Source organism: Thalassophryne amazonica, chromosome 16, assembly GCF_902500255.1.
Source record: "Thalassophryne amazonica chromosome 16, fThaAma1.1, whole genome shotgun sequence".
Taxonomy (NCBI): domain Eukaryota; kingdom Metazoa; phylum Chordata; class Actinopteri; order Batrachoidiformes; family Batrachoididae; genus Thalassophryne; species Thalassophryne amazonica.
Genome location: NC_047118.1, coordinates 85,303,202 through 85,323,585, shown reverse-complemented (window position 1 = coordinate 85,323,585; position 20,384 = coordinate 85,303,202). Strand labels below are relative to the sequence as shown.

The 20,384-nt window shown below is 42.2% G+C and overlaps 1 protein-coding gene across 1 annotated transcript in view; it reads left to right on the top strand.

Moving 5' to 3' along the window:
* Positions 1-20,384, top strand: part of jupb (junction plakoglobin b) — a 325,763-nt gene that overhangs the window by 163,871 nt on the left and 141,508 nt on the right. The window contains exon 6 of the mRNA XM_034190543.1: positions 6,307-6,508. Coding sequence (XP_034046434.1) covers positions 6,307-6,508 — 202 coding nt within the window. The remainder of the gene's footprint in view (positions 1-6,306; positions 6,509-20,384) is intronic.

The following is a 20,384-nucleotide window of genomic DNA, read 5'->3' as shown; positions in this document are numbered from 1 at the left end:
GCACTTAAATTTTGTCCTGTGCTGACAGGACAAAGGTCAGCGTCTACCTAGTCCTAAACAGAGGTGATTATGATGGCAAGACAGGAATACAGTGGATTGGGAAAGAGAGATGAGTACTGACTCTTTGCAAGAACTATGCAACTGTACGGCGACTCGCCTCCAGAGGGATGTTAACAGACGCATCCCCAAGTCAAGAAGTAGGAATAAATACAAGTGTACGCCATGAATGATGTCATAGAAATTGTAACAGTGGAACTTGTACATGAAACATCTAAGAATATTTTAATCAGTTGTGTATACAGAGCACCAGATTCTTGTGTTGTGAAATTTACAGATAAAATAATTGAATTATTCCATCAAATTAAAAACAAAACGCTTTTTATGTGTGGGGACTTTAATATTAACATAGAAAGCTCCAGCTGCCAAAGATTAAGTGATTTTGTGAATTCAATGTATAGTTTGGGGTTATTCCCCTTGATAACAAAACCAACCAGAATTACATCGCAAAGTGCAACGGTAATTGATAATATATTTACAAACAGAACAGATGAAATTATCAAGAATGGGATCTTCATGACAGATATTAGCGACCATTTACCAATTTTTTCAATATTTAAATCTAAAAATAGGTACAACAAAAAAACTGATATAAACTTTAAAAGAGATAAGTCAGTAAAAGCCTTAGAGGCATTAAAATATGACCTTAAAAATCAAAACTGGGAAGAAGTTTATGTCAGTGATGTTAATGTAGCATATAACTCATTTATGAAAATATTGATGAAATCGTACAATAAAAATTGTAAATTAATTGAAATTAGTAAGAAAAGAGTAAATAAACCATGGCTGACAAAGGGAATAAAAAATGCTTGTGCAAAGAAAAACTGTTTATACAGGTGCTTTTTAAAATTGCAAACAAAGGAATCAGAACATAAATACAAAAAATATAAAAATAAACTATTAACAATAATTAGGAAACAAAAAAAAGATTATTACAGTGAAAAACTAAATAAGAGTAAAGATAATATGAGGGTAACATGGGGAATTATAAAAAGTGTGATTGATAGTGATGGAACGAAAGAAACTATTCCAAATTACTTTGTTAAGGAAAATAAAGAGATATATGATATAAAAGAAGTTGCAAATGGGTTTAATGATTATTTTTCAAATGTAGGGTCAAGTCTGGTGGGAAATAAACCAATAATAGAAGATAAATTATGTACATTGGTAAATACGGTCAATAGTATTTTCCTGGACAATGTGGAAAAAGATGAAATAAGAAATATTGTAAAAAACTGTGTAAGCAAAAGATCAACTGACCATGAAGATTTAGACATGGTGACTGTAAAAAGTATAATAGACATTGTTATTGAACCATTTACTTATATTTGTAATCTGTCTCTGTCAACTGGGGTTTTTCCAGATGAAATGAAAATTGCTAAGGTAGTCCCATTATATAAAAATGGAGACAAACATAATTTTTCTAATTACAGGCCAGTATCATTGCTTCCACAGTTTTCTAAAATTATGGAAAAAGTTTTTGTAACAAGATTGGATAAATTTATTGAGAAACATCATATTTTAAATAATGCTCAGTATGGATTCAGAACAAAACATTCGATAGCTATGGCAATTATGGAACTAATAGAGAAAATATCAACAACAATAGATAATAAGGATTATTTTGTAAGTATTTTTATTGACCTGAAAAAGGCTTTTGATGTTATAGACCACTCAAGATTGCTCCACAAGTTACAACAATATGGAATAAGAGGTGTTGCACATCAGTGGGTAAAAAGCTACTTAGAAAATAGAAAACAGTTTGTTCAGATAAATAATACCAAATCAGAATTGTGTAACATTATTTATGGAGTACCACAAGGATCGGTACTTGGACCCAAACTGTTTATTTTGTATATCAATGATTTTGTGAATGTATCCAATGTGCTTGGCAGCATTTTATTTGCTGATGATACAACGCTGTTTTACTCTGGATCAGATATACAGGAAGTAGCACAAGTGATAAATACAGAGTTGGAAAAAGTTAAACATTGGTTTGATATAAACAGATTGTCACTAAATATTAATAAGACAAATTTCATATTGTTTAATGATAGAGCGAAAAAAAATAATGTGTCATTACAAATAGATGGAATGGATATACAAAGGGTAAAAGAAATGAAATTTTTAGGAGTCATGATTGATGAAGATCTTACATGGAAGTCACACAGAAATTACATAAAAGGAAAAATAGCGAAAGCCATTGCTGTTTTGCATAAAGTAAAATATTCATTAAATAGTTATGGTTTATTAACATTGTACAATTCATTGATTGTCCCATATTTAACATATTGTGTAGAAATCTGGGGATCAACATATACAACCTATATACAACCTTTATTTATTTTGCAGAAAAGAGCTTTAAAAGTGATTAGTAACAGTGGTTTTAGAGATCAATCTAATCCATTGTTTATTAAGTATAGGGTACTTAAATTTCATGATTTAGTCGATTTGAAAATATTACAAACAATGTACCAAGCTAATAAAAATACTTTACCAACAAACATTCAAATATGTTTGAAAAAAGAGTAAGTAGTTATAAATTGAAAGGAATAGAAGTCTTTAAAAAACCAAGATTTAGAACCAAAGTAAAGGAAAGGAGTATTGCAGTAAATGGTGTCAAATTATGGAACAATCTTAATAAAGAAATTAAAGAATTAAGGTCGCTTAAATTATTTAAAAAACATATTAAATTAGATGTATTAAGTAAGTATGAAACTATGAAGTAAGTCAGTGGGCTGCAAGAAAGTAAAAAAAGAAAGAAAAGTAAACTTAATGTTTGGAGTGTCTTAAGTTTAAATGTAACCTGTCAGTGATGTAATCTATTAATTAATGGTCATAATTATGAAATGGGTCAGTGGTATGTGACAAGTTAAAGAAATGCAATCTGTTAAATAATGTTGACTATGATGCTGTATATTGAAAGATTGTATTGTTAAAAGGGGCAGAAATCATAAGACTTGTTCTTCTTTCTGCTCCTTTTCATTCTGGTATTGTGGTGCTTTTGTTTTTTGCTTTTCTGTTTTTCTTTTAAATGAATGAAATAAATATAAAAAAAAAAAAAACAGGTACAGAAGGAAATATGTCACTCTGTCCTGCTGATGATAAAGAGTACCAGAGAGATGGTACACTGAGTACACAGCAAATGAGGAGGAATGTGAAGAACAATCCGTGTAGTGTAAGAAGACAGTTGAGAGTATAATATGAAGAATGTCTCACAATCACTGTCAAAGAAAATCCTAAAGATTTCTGCAAGTACATGATCTTCATACAGAACATTGACAAACTTGATGTCACCACTTCAGCATCAGATTAAGACAACACAGAGGTTTTTAAATGACTTCAAGTGTTTTTACACTGAGCAAAAAGTAAATGTAACACTTGTTTTTGCTCCCATTTTTCATGAGCTGAACTCAAAGATTTAAAACATTTTCTATATACACAAAAGACCTATTTCTCTCAAATATTTTTCACAAGTCTGTGTTAGTGAGACCTTCTCCTTTGCTAAAATAATCCATCCCACCTCACAGGTGTGGCATATCAAGATGCTGATTAGACAGCATGATTATTGCACAGGTGTGCCTTAGGCTGGCCACAAAAAAGGCCACTCTGAAATGAGAAAAATGTGAACAAAAACAAAAGTGTTGCATTTAGATTTTTGTTCATTGTATTAAAGAAAATCTTTAAAATGTACTTGATGTTCCACAACAAGCATACACAGAGCCACTAGACAGCCACACCATGGAAGAAATTATGAGGAAAAAGGTGGAAAAATTACTCCCTTCCAAATCCATGGGTCCTGACAGTTTGCACCAAGATGGCTGAAGGAAACTGTGCATCCCAGCAGTCATAGGATGCAACAGTGCCAACCACTGACAGAGATTCCAGTGAATACAGAGTAAATTAAACAGCCTTGCTGTGTTTGTGGTAATGAGGTCCACCCTTTTTAAGCCTGAGACCAGGTGATCACAGGTTACTCCCCCAGCTAAGACTGACACCCATTTATAGCTGGGTAGACTGGGACAGCCCAGTGCAGATGGAAATGTCTTGTCCAAGGTCACATAAAAAAGGTGTGCTAGATGAAGAAAAATTGTACCAAAAATAGAAATAGAATGATCCGCACCACCACAGCGCTACCATACAAACAAACTTTATTCAATGAGACGTGACGTCTCGGGCAAACTGCCCTTCCTCAGACGAGGAAGGCTTCCTGTCTGTGTCCAAAGACACAGACAGGAAGCCTGAAGTACACACTTGCAAACTCTGGCCTATTTAACTTAGGCCAATGAAAGCCTGAAGCTTGTTTCCAGAAGGGCCCACGGCATGTGTCTCTCACTTCTCCCCATCACTCCTGTTGAAAGTGCCAGTTGGGAGCGTGGCTGCAATTGAAAATCAAACCTGGATCCCTGGCATCTCAGTGCAACATGCAAACCATTATGCCACCACCTCCCTAGTATCCAGGTTAGTCCCACTGAGATTGAGATCTCTTTTACAAGGGAAACCTAAACAATTTTTAAAGTCTCCAATCCACCTAACCTGCATGTCTTTGGATGTGGGAGGAAGCCGGAGCACCCAGAGGAAACCCACGTAAACACGGGGAGAACATGCATACTCCACACAGAAAGGCCACAGGTGGGAATCGATCCTGTAACCATCTTGCTGTGAGGCAACACTGCTAACCACTAAGCTACTGTGCTGCCCAAAATATATAGTTTAGTAGTCCAACTCCTATGCCACAGATCCACTAACTTTGCTCAATACTCTGGTAATCCTGATTTTTTTCCCATGGATTTTGAAAAGCTGCAACAATCCAAGAGGCTGAAGGATCCACAAATCCATATTTTGGGAGGTGATGGTCTAGTGGTTAATTGTTGGGCTTCAGACCAGAGGATCCTCGGTTCAAAACCCAGCCAGATCGGAAAATCACTAAGGGCCCTTGGGCAAGGTTCTTAATCCCCAAGTTGCTCCCGGTGTGTAGTGAGTGCCTTGGATGGCAGAACCCTGACATCGGTGTGTTTGTGTAAATGTGAGGCATAATTGTAAAGCACTTTGAGCTTCTGATGAAGATGGAAACGCGCTGTATAAATCCAGTACATTTACCATTTTCACATTTGAATATGAAGTACAGACGTGACAAGTAGGGATGGGTATCAAGAACCGGTTCCTTTCGGGTATCGTTAAGAAATGATTCGATACACCGACATCAATAAGCTTTTTGCTTAATGATTCCCTTATCGGTCCTTCAGAGTGGTTGTTGTTTTGTGTGTGTGTGTGTGGGGGGGGGGTGTTTGTCAGGAAAATGATCATTTCTTTACATTGATTACAGACCTGCAGCGGGTCTGTAATCAACTTTACTGCAGCGCGGCTTTGCTTTGAACCTTGAACCAATCGAAGCAGTGATTCGCAGATCGAAGCAGTGCTTCGATCTACGATTCGTGGATTCATTGTTTTATTTTGCTTTATCCTAATTTTTCCCTGCTAAAACCCTGAAGAGCATATGTCTGTGAGTAATATTTAATATTTTTATGTTGAACCGACCTCTTATGGTCTTCTGAAACCGTTGATAGATGTATTTTATAACTTAAAAACGGGACTGCTGCTAACGTGTTAGCATGTCTATGGCATTTTCAGTGTTAAAGTTAGCATTAAGCTGTTCGTATCAGCATGTTTGTGTTGATTTGTTTTCTGTATAATTAATGGCTCAGTGCTCGTTGTCGTAAAAGAGTCAAATTGTAATTTTTTTAAATTTATTTTTATTAGATGATTTTTAGTAGACGTTTTGAGTTTTGTCAGCACGCCTAGTGAGATACTATCAAATTCTTTAAATCTAGGTAATACCTCAGTGATAGTACCCACCTCAGTAGCAGGGTGTAGTGGCTGAGTTAAGTCATGCTAGGATACATTTAACCTAATGTCTTCCATTTTCTTCTCAAAATAATCCAAGAAATCTTGTGCTGTAAAAGGAGAGCGACTTACAGGTGGTTGTTCATGAATAAGTGGAAGTAAGTAGAAGAGTCCGTCAGAATCCTCACTGCTGCTCCGACTCTTTGACAGCTTCCTGAAAGAGCACAACTGCTTCTGCCAAATGTGACTAATGTTTTTCTTTTCTTTTTTCTTAAATGTCAAGTTGCATGAGGGAATTTATCGTCGTGCACAGAATCTGATAGAGGCCAAAGGATCACTGAATGCGTCATGAGATGTGGGTACTCTGTGCCATCTTCTGTCCTTTCTCCTTTTTTGCATGTTCAGTTCCCCGGTGGAGTCCATCTTATTTTATGCCATCACCACAATCCACAACTTGCTGCTGCACCAAGAAGGGGCCAAGATGGCAGTGCGTCTTGCTGACGGTCTGCAAAGGATGGTGCCCTTGCTGAAAAAGAGCAACCCCAAATTCTTGGCTATAACCACAGACTGTCTTCAGCTCTTGTCCTATGGCAACCAGGAGAGCAAGGTGAGGAGATACTTAAAGAAGACGGCACCATTTAACATGCCTGATTGTTCAGTTAACTCCTGAAAGGGCAGCACACTGTCACAAGCAGTTACCCCTCAGCAGTGTTGCCACAGTTACTTTATTAGCTACTTTTTACAGTTACTTCATTAACAGCTGCGGACAACTTGTCGGCAGCTGCTAATGAAGTAATTTGTAATCTAACTTGGTTGTTTTTAAGATTGAGTACTCAGAAAAGTAACTGTTCCTTTGTGACTACTCAAACTTAATGCTGCGTTTACACATAACGACGACAAGTCACGAATGCCACGAAGTCCACATTCTTGGCCGCTGATCACGAATGTGATTATTCGGTGCAGAGGCGTCAGGTGTCCTCAGGAACTGCTGCAACCTGTTACCACACGTTACGATTAATGGCACATGTTGCCGGAAAATTATCAGGAACCATTACGTACACTCTAGTGTTACGCGTTGTTACGCGCTATCGCGCGCTATTGCGTGTAACAGCGCATCATTAAGTTCTGTCACATTGTGAACGAGGTGAATTGTCTCCACACACACACCCATATTCATCCAACCGAATTCAGATCGCTCCAGTTTTTCAGAAGAACTTTGTGACTGCATGCGTAGTTGGGCTCTGTACCATGGAGTGGCGCAGAGAGGAGGAGGACAGAGCCAGATATGTGGCTTCATGCGGCTCTCGTCTGGCGCATTTTCCCAAACATCAGGCACATGCAGCAGGTGGAACACCTGCAGGAGCGCGCTGAAGAGCACTGAAATTTGACTTTTAGCCGACTTGGTGTCAGCAATCAAACTGAATGTTGTGCAGCAGGGTTTAATTGTGTGCACGCTTCTTCCTCCGCCGGACTGGAGGAGGTGCAGAGATGTCTGGCAGCACGTGAGTCTCCTCTCGCTCCTCTGGTTGCTCAGACTCGTTCTCCCGCTCATCGGTTACAACAGCAGGTGGAACACCTGCAGGAGCATCCCGAGGAGCTTCAGCAGGAACTGTGGAACGACATTTGGAGCCGAGTTTAATTGTGCGCACGTGACAGAAAACTGATTCGTCGTGGCGCCCAGTGAAATGTGACGCCGCGTTGCAAGTCGTGTCAAAACTTGACAGTTTCCGTGTCACTTAGCTCTTGCTTGCCTCTACTGGTGGTTGGCTCTCACTGCGGTATTGTATCACTTCCTGTTCCGGAGCACAGCGGTGTTTTTCTGTATCTGTTAGCTGTTTAATCTGCGCAGTTAGATTGATCTAGTTATCTAGATTACGATTTGTTTCCCAGTGTAATCTTTACGTGCCTTAACTAAAGCACTCATTCTGCTGAATCACCTCTAAATTATTTACACATTATTCACTTTGTGTGTTTTTAGGAATCCGCTAGCTTAGCGTAGCTACTAGCTCTTAGCCGATTTAGCATGGCGGCTTCTCCTGTCTCTCCCGCACTTTTCTGCTCTGGGTGTGAAATGTTTAGTTATTCCTCGGCCTCCTTTAGCAGTAATGGTACTTGTAATAAGTGTAGCTTATTCGTAGCTTTGGAGGCCAGGCTGGGCGAATTGGAGACTCGGCTCCGCACCGTGGAAAATTCTACAGCTAGCCAGGCCCCTGTAGTCGGTGCGGACCAAGGTAGCTTAGCCGCCGTTAGTTCCCCCCTGGCAGATCCCGAGCAGCCGGGAAAGCAGGCTGACTGGGTGACTGTGAGGAGGAAGCGTAGCCCTAAACAGAAGCCCCGTGTACACCGCCAACCCGTTCACATTTCTAACCGTTTTTCCCCACTCGACGACACACCCGCCGAGGATCAAACTCTGGTTATTGGCGACTCTGTTTTGAGAAATGTGAAGTTAGCGACACCAGCAACCATAGTCAATTGTCTTCCGGGGGCCAGAGCAGGCGACATTGAAGGAAATTTGAAACTGCTGGTTAAGGCTAAGCGTAAATTTGGTAAGATTGTAATTCACGTCGGCAGTAATGACACCCGGTTACGCCAATCGGAGGTCACTAAAATTAACATTAAATCGGTGTGTAACGTTGCAAAAACAATGTCGGACTCTGTAGTTTTCTCTGGGCCCCTCCCCAATCAGACCGGGAGTGACATGTTTAGCCGCATGTTCTCCTTGAATTGCTGGCTGTCTGAGTGGTGTCCAAAAAATGAGGTGGGCTTCATAGATAATTGGCAAAGCTTCTGGGGAAAACCTGGTCTTGTTAGGAGAGACGGCATCCATCCCACTTTGGATGGAGCAGCTCTCATTTCTAGAAATCTGGCTAATTTTCTTAAATCCTCCAAACCGTGACTATCCAGGGTTGGGACCAGGAAGCAGAGTTGTAGTCTTACACACCTCTCTGCAGCTTCTCTCCCCCTGCCATCCCCTCATTACCCCATCCCCGTAGAGACGGTGCCTGCTCCCAGACTACCAATAACCAGCAAAAATCTATTTAAGCATAAAAATTCAAAAAGAAAAAATAATATAGCACCTTCAACTGCACCACAGACTAAAACAGTTAAATGTGGTCTATTAAACATTAGGTCTCTCTCTTCTAAGTCCCTGTTGGTAAATGATATAATAATTGATCAACATATTGATTTATTCTGCCTAACAGAAACCTGGTTACAGCAGGATGAATATGTTAGTTTAAATGAGTCAACACCCCCGAGTCACACTAACTGTCAGAATGCTCGTAGCACGGGCCGGGGCGGTGGATTAGCAGCAATCTTCCATTCCAGCTTATTAATTAATCAAAAACCCAGACAGAGCTTTAATTCATTTGAAAGCTTGTCTCTTAGTCTTGTCCATCCAAATTGGAAGTCCCAAAAACCAGTTTTATTTGTTATTATCTATCGTCCACCTGGTCGTTACTGTGAGTTTCTCTGTGAATTTTCAGACCTTTTGTCTGACTTAGTGCTTAGCTCAGATAAGATAATTATAGTGGGCGATTTTAACATCCACACAGATGCTGAGAATGACAGCCTCAACACTGCATTTAATCTATTATTAGACTCTATTGGCTTTGCTCAAAAAGTAAATGAGTCCACCCACCACTTTAATCATATCTTAGATCTTGTTCTGACTTATGGTATGGAAATAGAAGACTTAACAGTATTCCCTGAAAACTCCCTTCTGTCTGATCATTTTTTAATAACATTTACATTTACTCTGATGGACTACCCAGCAGTAGGGAATAAGTTTCATTACACTAGAAGTCTTTCAGAAAGCGCTGTAACTAGGTTTAAGGATATGATTCCTTCTTTATGTTCTCTAATGCCATATAACAACACAGTGCAGAGTAGCTACCTAAACTCTGTAAGGGAGATAGAGTATCTCGTCAATAGTTTTACATCCTCATTGAAGACAACTTTGGATGCTGTAGCTCCTCTGAAAAAGAGAGCTTTAAATCAGAAGTGTCTGACTCCATGGTATAACTCTCAAACTCGTAGCTTAAAGCAGATAACCCGTAAGTTGGAGAGGAAATAGCGTCTCACTAATTTAGAAGATCTTCACTTAGCCTGGAAAAAGAGTCTGTTGCTCTATAAAAAAGCCCTCCGTAAAGCTAGGACATCTTTCTACTCATCACTAATTGAAGAAAATAAGAACAACCCCAGGTTTCTTTTCAGCACTGTAGCCAGGCTGACAAAGAGTCAGAGCTCTATTGAGCTGAGTATTCCATTATCTTTAACTAGTAATGAGTTCATGACTTTCTTTGCTAACAAAATTTTAACTATTAGAGAAAAAATTACTCATAACCATCCCAAAGACGTATCGTTATCTTTGGCTGCTTTCAGTGATGCCGGTATTTGGTTAGACTCTTTCTCTCCGATTGTTCTGTCTGAGTTATTTTCATTAGTTACTTCATCCAAACCATCAACATGTTTATTAGACCCCATTCCTACCAGGCTGCTCAAGGAAGCCCTACCATTATTTAATGCTTCGATCTTAAATATGATCAATCTATCTTTGTTAGTTGGCTATGTACCACAGGCTTTTAAGGTGGCAGTAATTAAACCATTACTTAAAAAGCCATCACTTGACCCAGCTATCTTAGCTAATTATAGGCCAATCTCCAACCTTCCTTTTCTCTCAAAAATTCTTGAAAGGGTAGTTGTAAAACAGCTAACTGATCATCTGCAGAGGAATGGTCTATTTGAAGAGTTTCAGTCAGGTTTTAGAATTCATCATAGTACAGAAACAGCATTAGTGAAGGTTACAAATGATCTTCTTATGGCCTCGGACAGTGGACTCATCTCTGTGCTTGTTCTGTTAGACCTCAGTGCTGCTTTTGATACTGTTGACCATAAAATTTTATTACAGAGATTAGAGCATGCCATAGGTATTAAAGGCACTGCGCTGCGGTGGTTTGAATCATATTTGTCTAACAGATTACAATTTGTTCATGTAAATGGGGAATCTTCTTCACAGACTAAAGTTAATTATGGAGTTCCACAAGGTTCTGTGCTAGGACCAATTTTATTCACTTTATATATGCTTCCCTTAGGCAGTATTATTAGACGGTATTGCTTAAATTTTCATTGTTACGCAGATGATACCCAGCTTTATCTATCCATGAAGCCAGAGGACACACACCAATTAGCTAAACTGCAGGATTGTCTTACAGACATAAAGACATGGATGACCTCTAATTTCCTGCTTTTAAACTCAGATAAAACTGAAGTTATTGTACTTGGCCCCACAAATCTTAGAAACATGGTGTCTAACCAGATCCTTACTCTGGATGGCATTACCCTGACCTCTAGTAATACTGTGAGAAATCTTGGAGTCATTTTTGATCAGGATATGTCATTCAAAGCGCATATTAAACAAATATGTAGGACTGCTTTTTTGCATTTACGCAATATCTCTAAAATCAGAAAGGTCTTGTCTCAGAGTGATGCTGAAAAACTAATTCATGCATTTATTTCCTCTAGGCTGGACTATTGTAATTCATTATTATCAGGTTGTCCTAAAAGTTCCCTAAAAAGCCTTCAGTTAATTCAAAATGCTGCAGCTAGAGTGCTGACGGGGACTAGAAGGAGAGAGCATATCTCACCCATATTGGCCTCTCTTCATTGGCTTCCTGTTAATTCTAGAATAGAATTTAAAATTCTTCTTCTTACTTATAAGGTTTTGAATAATCAGGTCCCATCTTATCTTAGGGACCTCGTAGTACCATATCACCCCAATAGAGCGCTTCGCTCTCAGACTGCAGGCTTACTTGTAGTTCCTAGGGTTTGTAAGAGTAGAATGGGAGGCAGAGCCTTCAGCTTTCAGGCTCCTCTCCTGTGGAACCAGCTCCCAATTCAGATCAGGGAGACAGACACCCTCTCTACTTTTAAGATTAGGCTTAAAACTTTCCTTTTTGCTAAAGCTTATAGTTAGGGCTGGATCAGGTGACCCTGAACCAGCCCTTAGTTATGCTGCTATAGACGTAGACTGCTGGGGGGTTCCCATGATGCACTGTTTCGTTCTCTTTTTGCTCTGTATGCACCACTCTGCATTTAATCATTAGTGATCGATCTCTGCTCCCCTCCACAGCATATCTTTTTCCTGGTTCTCTCCCTCAGCCCCAACCAGTCCCAGCAGAAGACTGCCCCTCCCTGAGCCTGGTTCTGCTGGAGGTTTCTTCCTGTTAAAAGGGAGTTTTTCCTTCCCACTGTAGCCAAGTGCTTGCTCACAGGGGGTCGTTTTGACCGTTGGGGTTTTACATCATTATTGTATGGCCTTGCCTTGCAATGTGGGGCGCCTTGGGGCAGCTGTTTGTTGTGATTTGGCGCTATATAAAAAAAAAATTGATTGATTGACTTCATAATAACGCGTGACAGTTTGGGCTCCAAGAACCATCACAGGAACCACTACGAACGTTGTCATGTTCTATTAAGGATCACTACTCATCAAGACGGATCAACACACTCAGTTGCGACCTCCACGACGTGAGACAAAATGAGGATGGTGTGTGACATTCGTGGAAGATTTTTTGACAGGCAAAAACATGATCCTCGAATATCAAGAATATCATGCACCAACACGCACTATTAAGAAACCTGTTCAGATGCGTTAAGTCACATTAAGAATGTCAGGAATGTGTCACGAATGACAGAAAAATGACATTCGTAATGTGTCTTGCTTATGTGTAAACGCACCATAAGAGTAACCAATTTACATTACTAGTAATGTTAAGGTTTGATAGTAGAGTTCAGTTGCAACCCAAAAGCGTGGACACAAAGGATTATATCAACCAAAGTTATTTGTTATGACCTAGTTCCAAAAAAAAGTGCAAAGGTATTCAACAGTCCCATAAACACAGCGGAGGCTGCAAAGTGAAATGATCAAAAACCAAGGCCAGTATTGCAAAATGTCAAAGGCTGGGGTAATCACAAGAAATAGTACTTGCATACAAGATAATACAGGAACCCAGGTGAGGAATTTTCACTGGATACATACACAATGAACCGGCACTGACTGACAAACAAGGAAGTGCTTAAATAACCACACTGATGAAGGAACAGGTGTGTTAAATCAAGGGAAGGAGGAGGAGCAAGTGCACAGGAGGAGCTGACTGAACAAAATGGAGGATGTTGTGTGATGGGGTCAAAGGTCATGTGACAACTAACAACAAAAGGTGAACAGAACTAAACAGAATCTACTGGTGAGTGGAACATCATAAAATATACAGAAAAGCAAAGGTGCACATAAGGTAACTACAGAAAACAGTGAGAAAATAAGAAAACAAGCAGTTCACAAAATTACACTGAAAACAAAACAATGCCCAGAATGACGTACACAACCAAAACTAGAGAGGAACTCAAACCAGTGAGGGAGTGTAACAGAAAAATAACACAGGACACGAGAACAGCACACAAAACCAGGGGCAAACCACAACCACAAGTTACGTCATTAGTTACATTACTTATTAGTTACAAGTTGTCAGCAACTGCTAATAAAGTCACTGCATAAAGCTGCTAATGAAGTAACTGTATAAAGTAACTAATAAAGTGACTTTTCAAAGTAACTGGTAACACTGCCCCTCAGTCACATTAGCTACAAGAGACAGAGGCAAAGCGACCAGCTGCCATTCATTATCAATCAGAGGGGGTGTTTTACAGTTACAAGAGGGAAATAGTTGCTACGTCGCCGACTAGGCAGGGCCACAATAAATGAGAAGTCTATTTCAAGAAATTGCCGTGTGACGTGAAGGCAGTGTGACGTTGGTGGCTTGTTCGAACAAAAGAAACCAGGATGGTGGGATGTGCTCCCAGACAGCTGTATTTATGTATATATCTGTTTGACCCCTATATTGTGTAAAAGTTAGTGACAAATCTAAAAAGTGTTAGGGTTGAGTCTTGGTAGGGTTGTTTTTGCGATTTGGCCCCTGTGTTTTTCGTCTCTCGTCCTTTTGGGTCCCCAGTGCTCCTGTTCTGTCTGTTGTGAGTGAACATCTCTTTCACTCAGCCCTGCTCTCTTTTCTCTCTCTCTCTCTCTCTCTCTCTGTCTCTCTCTCTCTCTCTCCTCCAGTCATATCCTACATATGTTGTGCTTTATTCTGTAGTCCTAGCCTGCTTCTCTTGTGCCACATCTCATCACCTCTTCTGTGTCCCATGTCTGTTCTGGTCACTGCCTTTGTCTGTTCTCTCTTCAGCCTTTGTCTTATTATCTATCTCCTCACTTTTTCCTCTGTCACCTTGTAGATCTGTTCTGACTCTCTATCCGCCTCTGGTGTTTAGTTATATTCATGCATGTCTTTGTCTCTGTCCTGACCTTCTAGCCCCCTCTGCTGTTTTGTGACGTTCCTGTAGATTTTGAGTTAACCCCTTAACCCCCAAATTTATATAGCTGTATATAAAAAAAATGTTTTGTGTGTGTTTTTGCCTTTAAGTAGATGGTAAATAATGTTGAGATTATTAATTTCACTTTTGCACAAAAACTAGATATGTTGCAAATTTGCAACAACAGGCATACAGGTCAATTTGGTAAGTTGCATATTTGAGTCAGAGATTGTAGCATATATGTGACGATGGGCGTTAAGGGGTTAATGGTCTACACCTGTTTGGATCTCCAGCTGTCTGTGATTGAGTGTTTTATGTAAAGAGACTCTGCTCAGTCTCAGTTGTGGGTCCATTGGTTTCAGTTACGAGGTCTGTTAGAAAAGTATTGGACCTTTTTATTTTTTGCAAAAACCTGATGGATTTGAATCACGTGTGCTTGCATCAGCCAACCTTGAACCTGGATGTCGCCCAGTTTCTGGCAAAATTTGATGCGGTGCTGCTCCAGTCATTCTGTCTTTTTCCTTGCAATGAAAATCCACCAAGAGCACTACACGTCTTCACACAAAGGCTGCTTACCAGCAAATGACGCAGTCGACAGGCGTGAAAAAATTCACGCATGTGCACGAAGATTCAAGGTTGGCTGATGCAAGCACACGTGATTCAAATCCATCAGGTTTTTGCAAAAATAAAAAGGTCCGATACTTTTCTAACAGACCTCGTATGTTGTGGTGTCCTGTCCTTGGGTCTTCAGTGTCTGCAACTTGTGAGTCTTGCATTTAGGTGTTCTTCCTGCACTTTTGCAGTGTTTTAAAATGTTTACCTGTAAATTCAACTTTATGAAAGGAAGATTAGTTTTCTCAGTTTTTCCTGGTCTCCCATTTCACTTTCTGTTTTTGAAATCTCCTGTTTTTGAGATAAAGACTGTCCTGTGCACATTCCTTTAAGAAACACTCTGAGTTGTAAAGTCCTTTGGGAATGAGACTCTGAGTTGTGTAAGAGATTTTGTGTTTTCGGAATGCTCTTATGAGAAAGAGGCTCTGTTTTGGTGCACACCTTAGTAAGTAAAAGACTCGGCATTTTGAACTCTCCTGTTAGAGGAGGTAAGTTTTATGTTATGTGTTGGACGCAGGACGGAGAACCGACCAGCGTTTGAAGGACCCAGTATAAAATAAGCAGAGCACGGTACAAAGGATAACAAAATTTAATGACATAACAGTGACGTGCAAAAGTATAACAAATGAGTGCGCGGACTGGCGAGGTGGATATACGGTGCGCTCCCAGCTGCACAAACGGTCCGGAGCCAGAAACAGTTCGGACCCAAGGACCCCGCCGACACCCCCCAGGTGGCAGCGACAAACCGAGTCTGTGAAAGAAGAAATCATCATGTGAGTCCACACACAGAGAGACCGCTCAAAGGTGTACAGAAACAGCAAACACTTCCTGGCTTAATCACTAATCAGCTTCCCACCCTGCAGGCATGGAACATCCAGTTCACATACTTAACTGCAGTGGAAGCTGATTAAACGACTAACATAACAGCTCAATATAATAAGGTGTGAGGGACACCACATTTACTGACTGTACTAATGTTAGTCACAAAACCTAACGTACCTCAGGAAATGTGCTGACGAGTGTGAGACCTCACCCCCTCCTCTTTCACAGACCATGGCATCAAACCTGGACGTTCTCTGCATCCATAATGATGAGATGGCTCTCAAGACGACGATCTCACCCGTCTGTCACAAGGTCGAGTCTCTGGCAAATACACACTGTGTACTCCAGACTTAAATGCCACCATGCTCCAATCCGTGTAGATGCACCACAGCTGTGAGTCCTGACGAGCTGCACATGATCAGCCTCAGGTAATCAGGGTGAGGTCCTGATAATTCAGCCACACAGCCACTCAGTCCTAAACGCGTGCCACCTGGAAGGAAAAACAAAAGACAGAAACAGAAAACAGAAACAAAAAGCAGCCAGGCACCCCCAACCATACAACAGCACCGCACCCTCACGGGAAGCCTCCCGGCGACCACACAAACCTGGCCCAGGAGAAACACCCCCCTCCAGGGACCATGGCTTGAAACCGTATCTGCATTCATCTTCCAACAGAATCTTCATCTGACAGAACGGTTGACGTCTTCTCCTCTGACTGCATCTTTGCCCTTGTTTCTGTCAGTCAATTTGCACAGGTGTGGCCAGGAGTTCTTGAACCTGTGCGGTCAGCCTTTGTCCAACTATGTTTACAGTCTGATTAGTCATAAAACAAAAAAGACAAACACAAACAACCAAACCACCCCCCCTCCCCAGAGGACCGTCCCATCAAACCCCGGGAAGAGGAGAAAAGAAAAACCCAAACTTAAGCTTGCAAATAAAAAATGCTAACACCCCCCCCCCTCCCCAGAGGACCGTCCCATCAAACCCCGGGAAGAGGAGAAAAGAAAAACAACCCAAACTTAAGCTTGCAAATAAAAATGCGTTCCATCAACCCCAGGAGAGGCCCCCCCCTCATGACCAACGGACCCAGCCCCGGCCGTCCATGGCTAGATGGACCCACAGCCCTTTCCCCCCCAGAGGACACCACAGTCACACCCTGAGGGCGGAAAAACAAAAGGAGAAAAAAAAAACAAACAAACAAAACAACCCCAGCCCCACCCCCTCGGCGCAGTGGAAACTGGAAGCACGTCCAGCGTCACCAACCATGACTATACCCCAGAAGTCAACCGGGAGGAGTGGAACAGCGGTTATGGCAGACGGCACAAAACGGCGCCACCCCTCCAACTTCCAAACCAGCCACCAGCTGCGGGTATATTCCACTGCCCCAAACCTCAGCCACGCCGATGGCAGACGGCTCAAAGGCGCGCTGAAGCCGGAGGTGGAACAGGGAATCAACAAAAAAAAAAACAACACCCCGAACCCCCCCCCTCCCAGGTGCAGAGGTTACCTGGGAAACGCCCAGCATAACCAAACTGCACCACTCCAGCAACGCCGACAACCTACGGCTCACACGGCTGGAGCCAGAGGAGAAGAGAGGGAATAAAAAAAAATACCCCAAACCCCCTCCCCCCCCCCCTCCCGGGTGCAGAGGTTACCTGGGAAACACCCAGCATAACCAAACTGCACCACTCCAGCAACGCCGACACATACGGCTCACACGGCTGGAGCCAGAGGAGAAGAGAGGGCATAACAAAAACAAAAAAAAAGAAAAAACAACCCAATTACCCCCCCATCACCCCCCAGAGGACCGTCCCATCAAACCCTGGGAGGTGAAACCAAAAGAAATAAAAAAAAAGACTAACAGACTAACATAAAGTGACTTGGGTCCTTTTTTATGCTCCAGACAGACTGCAGGGTCACGACCCCAGACACTAATAGTGTAAAAAATCCCACACAAAAACCAACTCAAAAAACACCCACAAAAAATGAACCAACACAAAACTAATCAGTGATTTATACCGTCAAGCTCAAACAAATGGAACACACCTGTTCCACCTTAAGAGCTATGACGGTAATGTGACTCAGTCACCAACAGAGGGAGCCAAAGTGCTGAAAATAAAAACCCCTTTGGTGACAGAGAAAACAACATGCTGCTTTTCTTGTGCGCAGCTGTGCGTAACACACAACCAAAAATGTGCTTCAACTAAATTACGCCGGAGCTGACACAACAGACGCAGTAGTTATCTTCACCCGGGGAAACGGGGCTACAACTGTAACACAGGAAGCACAGCGACCCGTGCCACAGAGCTCCGCCGTGCGCGTTCACCCATTACAGACACACTCATGCAGCTCCCGTTTAACCTCTTATCCCGTCGGAGTGTGACGCGAAGCCGTCGCCAGTCACACTCCACCACGACCCACGGATGAGGCACAACACAGGAACACGGCTGCAAGAGAGCACAAATCAGTATTCAGTAATGGGTTCTCCAACAAGCACCATCCGGGCGGAGAGCACCCGCAACTGATCCGGATAACTTCTGAACGTCTGCTGCTGCCTTCCCGGCGCGTTACCGTCTCTGCTACCGCTGGGTCCGTGATGTTTGGCCAGAGACTACTGTTATGTGTTGGACGCAGGACGGAGAACCGACCAGCGTTTGAAGGACCCAGTATAACATAAGCAGAGCACGGTACAAAGGATAACAAAATTTAATGACATAACAGTGACGTGCAAAAGTATAACAAATGAGTGCGCGGACTGGCGAGGTGGATATACGGTGCGCTCCCAGCTGCACAAACGGTCCGGAGTCAGAACCAGTTCGGACCCAAGGACCCCGCCGACACCCCCCAGGTGGCCGCGACAAACCGAGTCTGTGAAAGAAGAAATCATCATGTGAGTCCACACTCCACACACAGAGAGACCGCTCAAAGGTGTACAGAAACAGCAAACACTTCCTGGCTTAATCACTGCAGGCATGGAACATCCAGTTCACATACTTAACTGCAGTGGAAGCTGATTAAACGACTAACATAACAGCTCAATATAATAAGGTGTGAGGGACACCACATTTACTGACTGTACTAATGTTAGTCACAAAACCTAACGTACCTCAGGAAGTGTGCTGACGAGCGTGAGACCTCACCCCCTCCTCTTTCACAGACCATGGCATCAAACCTGGACGTTCTCTGCATCCATAATGATGAGATGGCTCTCAAGACGACGATCTCACCCGTCTGGTCACAAGGTTGAGTCTCTGGCAAATACACACTGTGTACTCCAGACTTAAATGCCACCATGCTCCAATCCGTGTAGATGCACCACAGCTGTGAGTCCTGACGAAGCTGCACATGATCAGCCTCAGGTAATCAGGGTGAGGTCCTGATAATTCAGCCACACAGCCACTCAGTCCTAAACGCGTGCCACCTGGAAGGAGAAACAGAAGACAGAAACAAAAAGCAGCCAGGCACCCCCAACCATACAACATTTTAAGTTGGATTACCCTCTGTGAGGAAGACTATTTGTTTTGAACTCTCACTTTTATATGGAGTCTGTTCCTCAATTGAACTCACCTTTCCTAAGTACTCACCCTGTTGAAGGAAACTATTCCTTTGTTCTACCCACCTTTTGTAGAAGACTACTCCTTGGTTCTACTCACCCTGTTAAAGAAGACTCCTCTCCTGTGGAACTCTCTTTGCCTAAGAAGACTAGTCCTGAGTTGAACCCACGTATTATTTAATAAACTATTATTATCCCTACTTGTGTCTCAGCTGTCTTGCTCTGGGGTTCATTTTGTCCGTCCTACACCTAACCATAACAAAAAGCCCATATTGTAACTAGATAATACCTAATGTAATGTACTAGGTATCTCTCTGAGTTGTTAGCATGCTAAATAGCAATACAAGAATGTCACAGTGACAAATGTTTTGCTGAAACTAATCAGATGAACTTCGGTTCTGTCAAGGATGGAGGAAATGCTCATAGTGACAGAGCCGGGTTTCCCTCTCAATAAACGTGCACAAGAAAGGCAAGTAACTAGGAGCTCAGCTGGTCACACCCGGGAATGGCCATCACGTGAGAAACACTAGCTGCTTGACGCTCTCATTTGTAGTTATTCTGACTGTTGGGTTAGCACTCAGCCCCTCTCCAGGAGTTGGGTACCAGAGCACAAGCTGTGCATGGAGGTGAGCCCGACTATCTCTAGTCGGTACCTCTTAACCTCCTTCACAAGCTCAGGCTCCTTTCCCCCCCAGAGAGGTGACATTCCACGACCAGACAGCCAGAGGCTGTGAGCACGGACCGGGCCGCCGGGCCACCCTCCCTCGACCTCCACCCAGTCCTCTCTGCACCCGACCCCCATGGCTCCCTCTGCAGGTGGTGGAACCCACAGGAGGGAGTTCAACTCAAGTGGAGGAGTTAAACTCCTCTACTTGAGGCAAGGACTCAAGTGGAGGAGTTTAAGTATCTTTGGGTCTTGTTCACGAGAGAGGGACGGATGGAGCATGAGATCGACAGACGGATCGGTGCAGCGTCTGCAGTGATGCTGTCGCTGTATCAGACCATCGTGGTGAAGAGAGAGCTGAGCAGGGTGCAAAGCTCTCGATTTACTGATCGATCTACGTTCCGACCCTCACCTGTGGTCATAAGATTTGGCTCATGACCGAAAGAACAAGATTGTGAGTACAAGCGGCCGAGA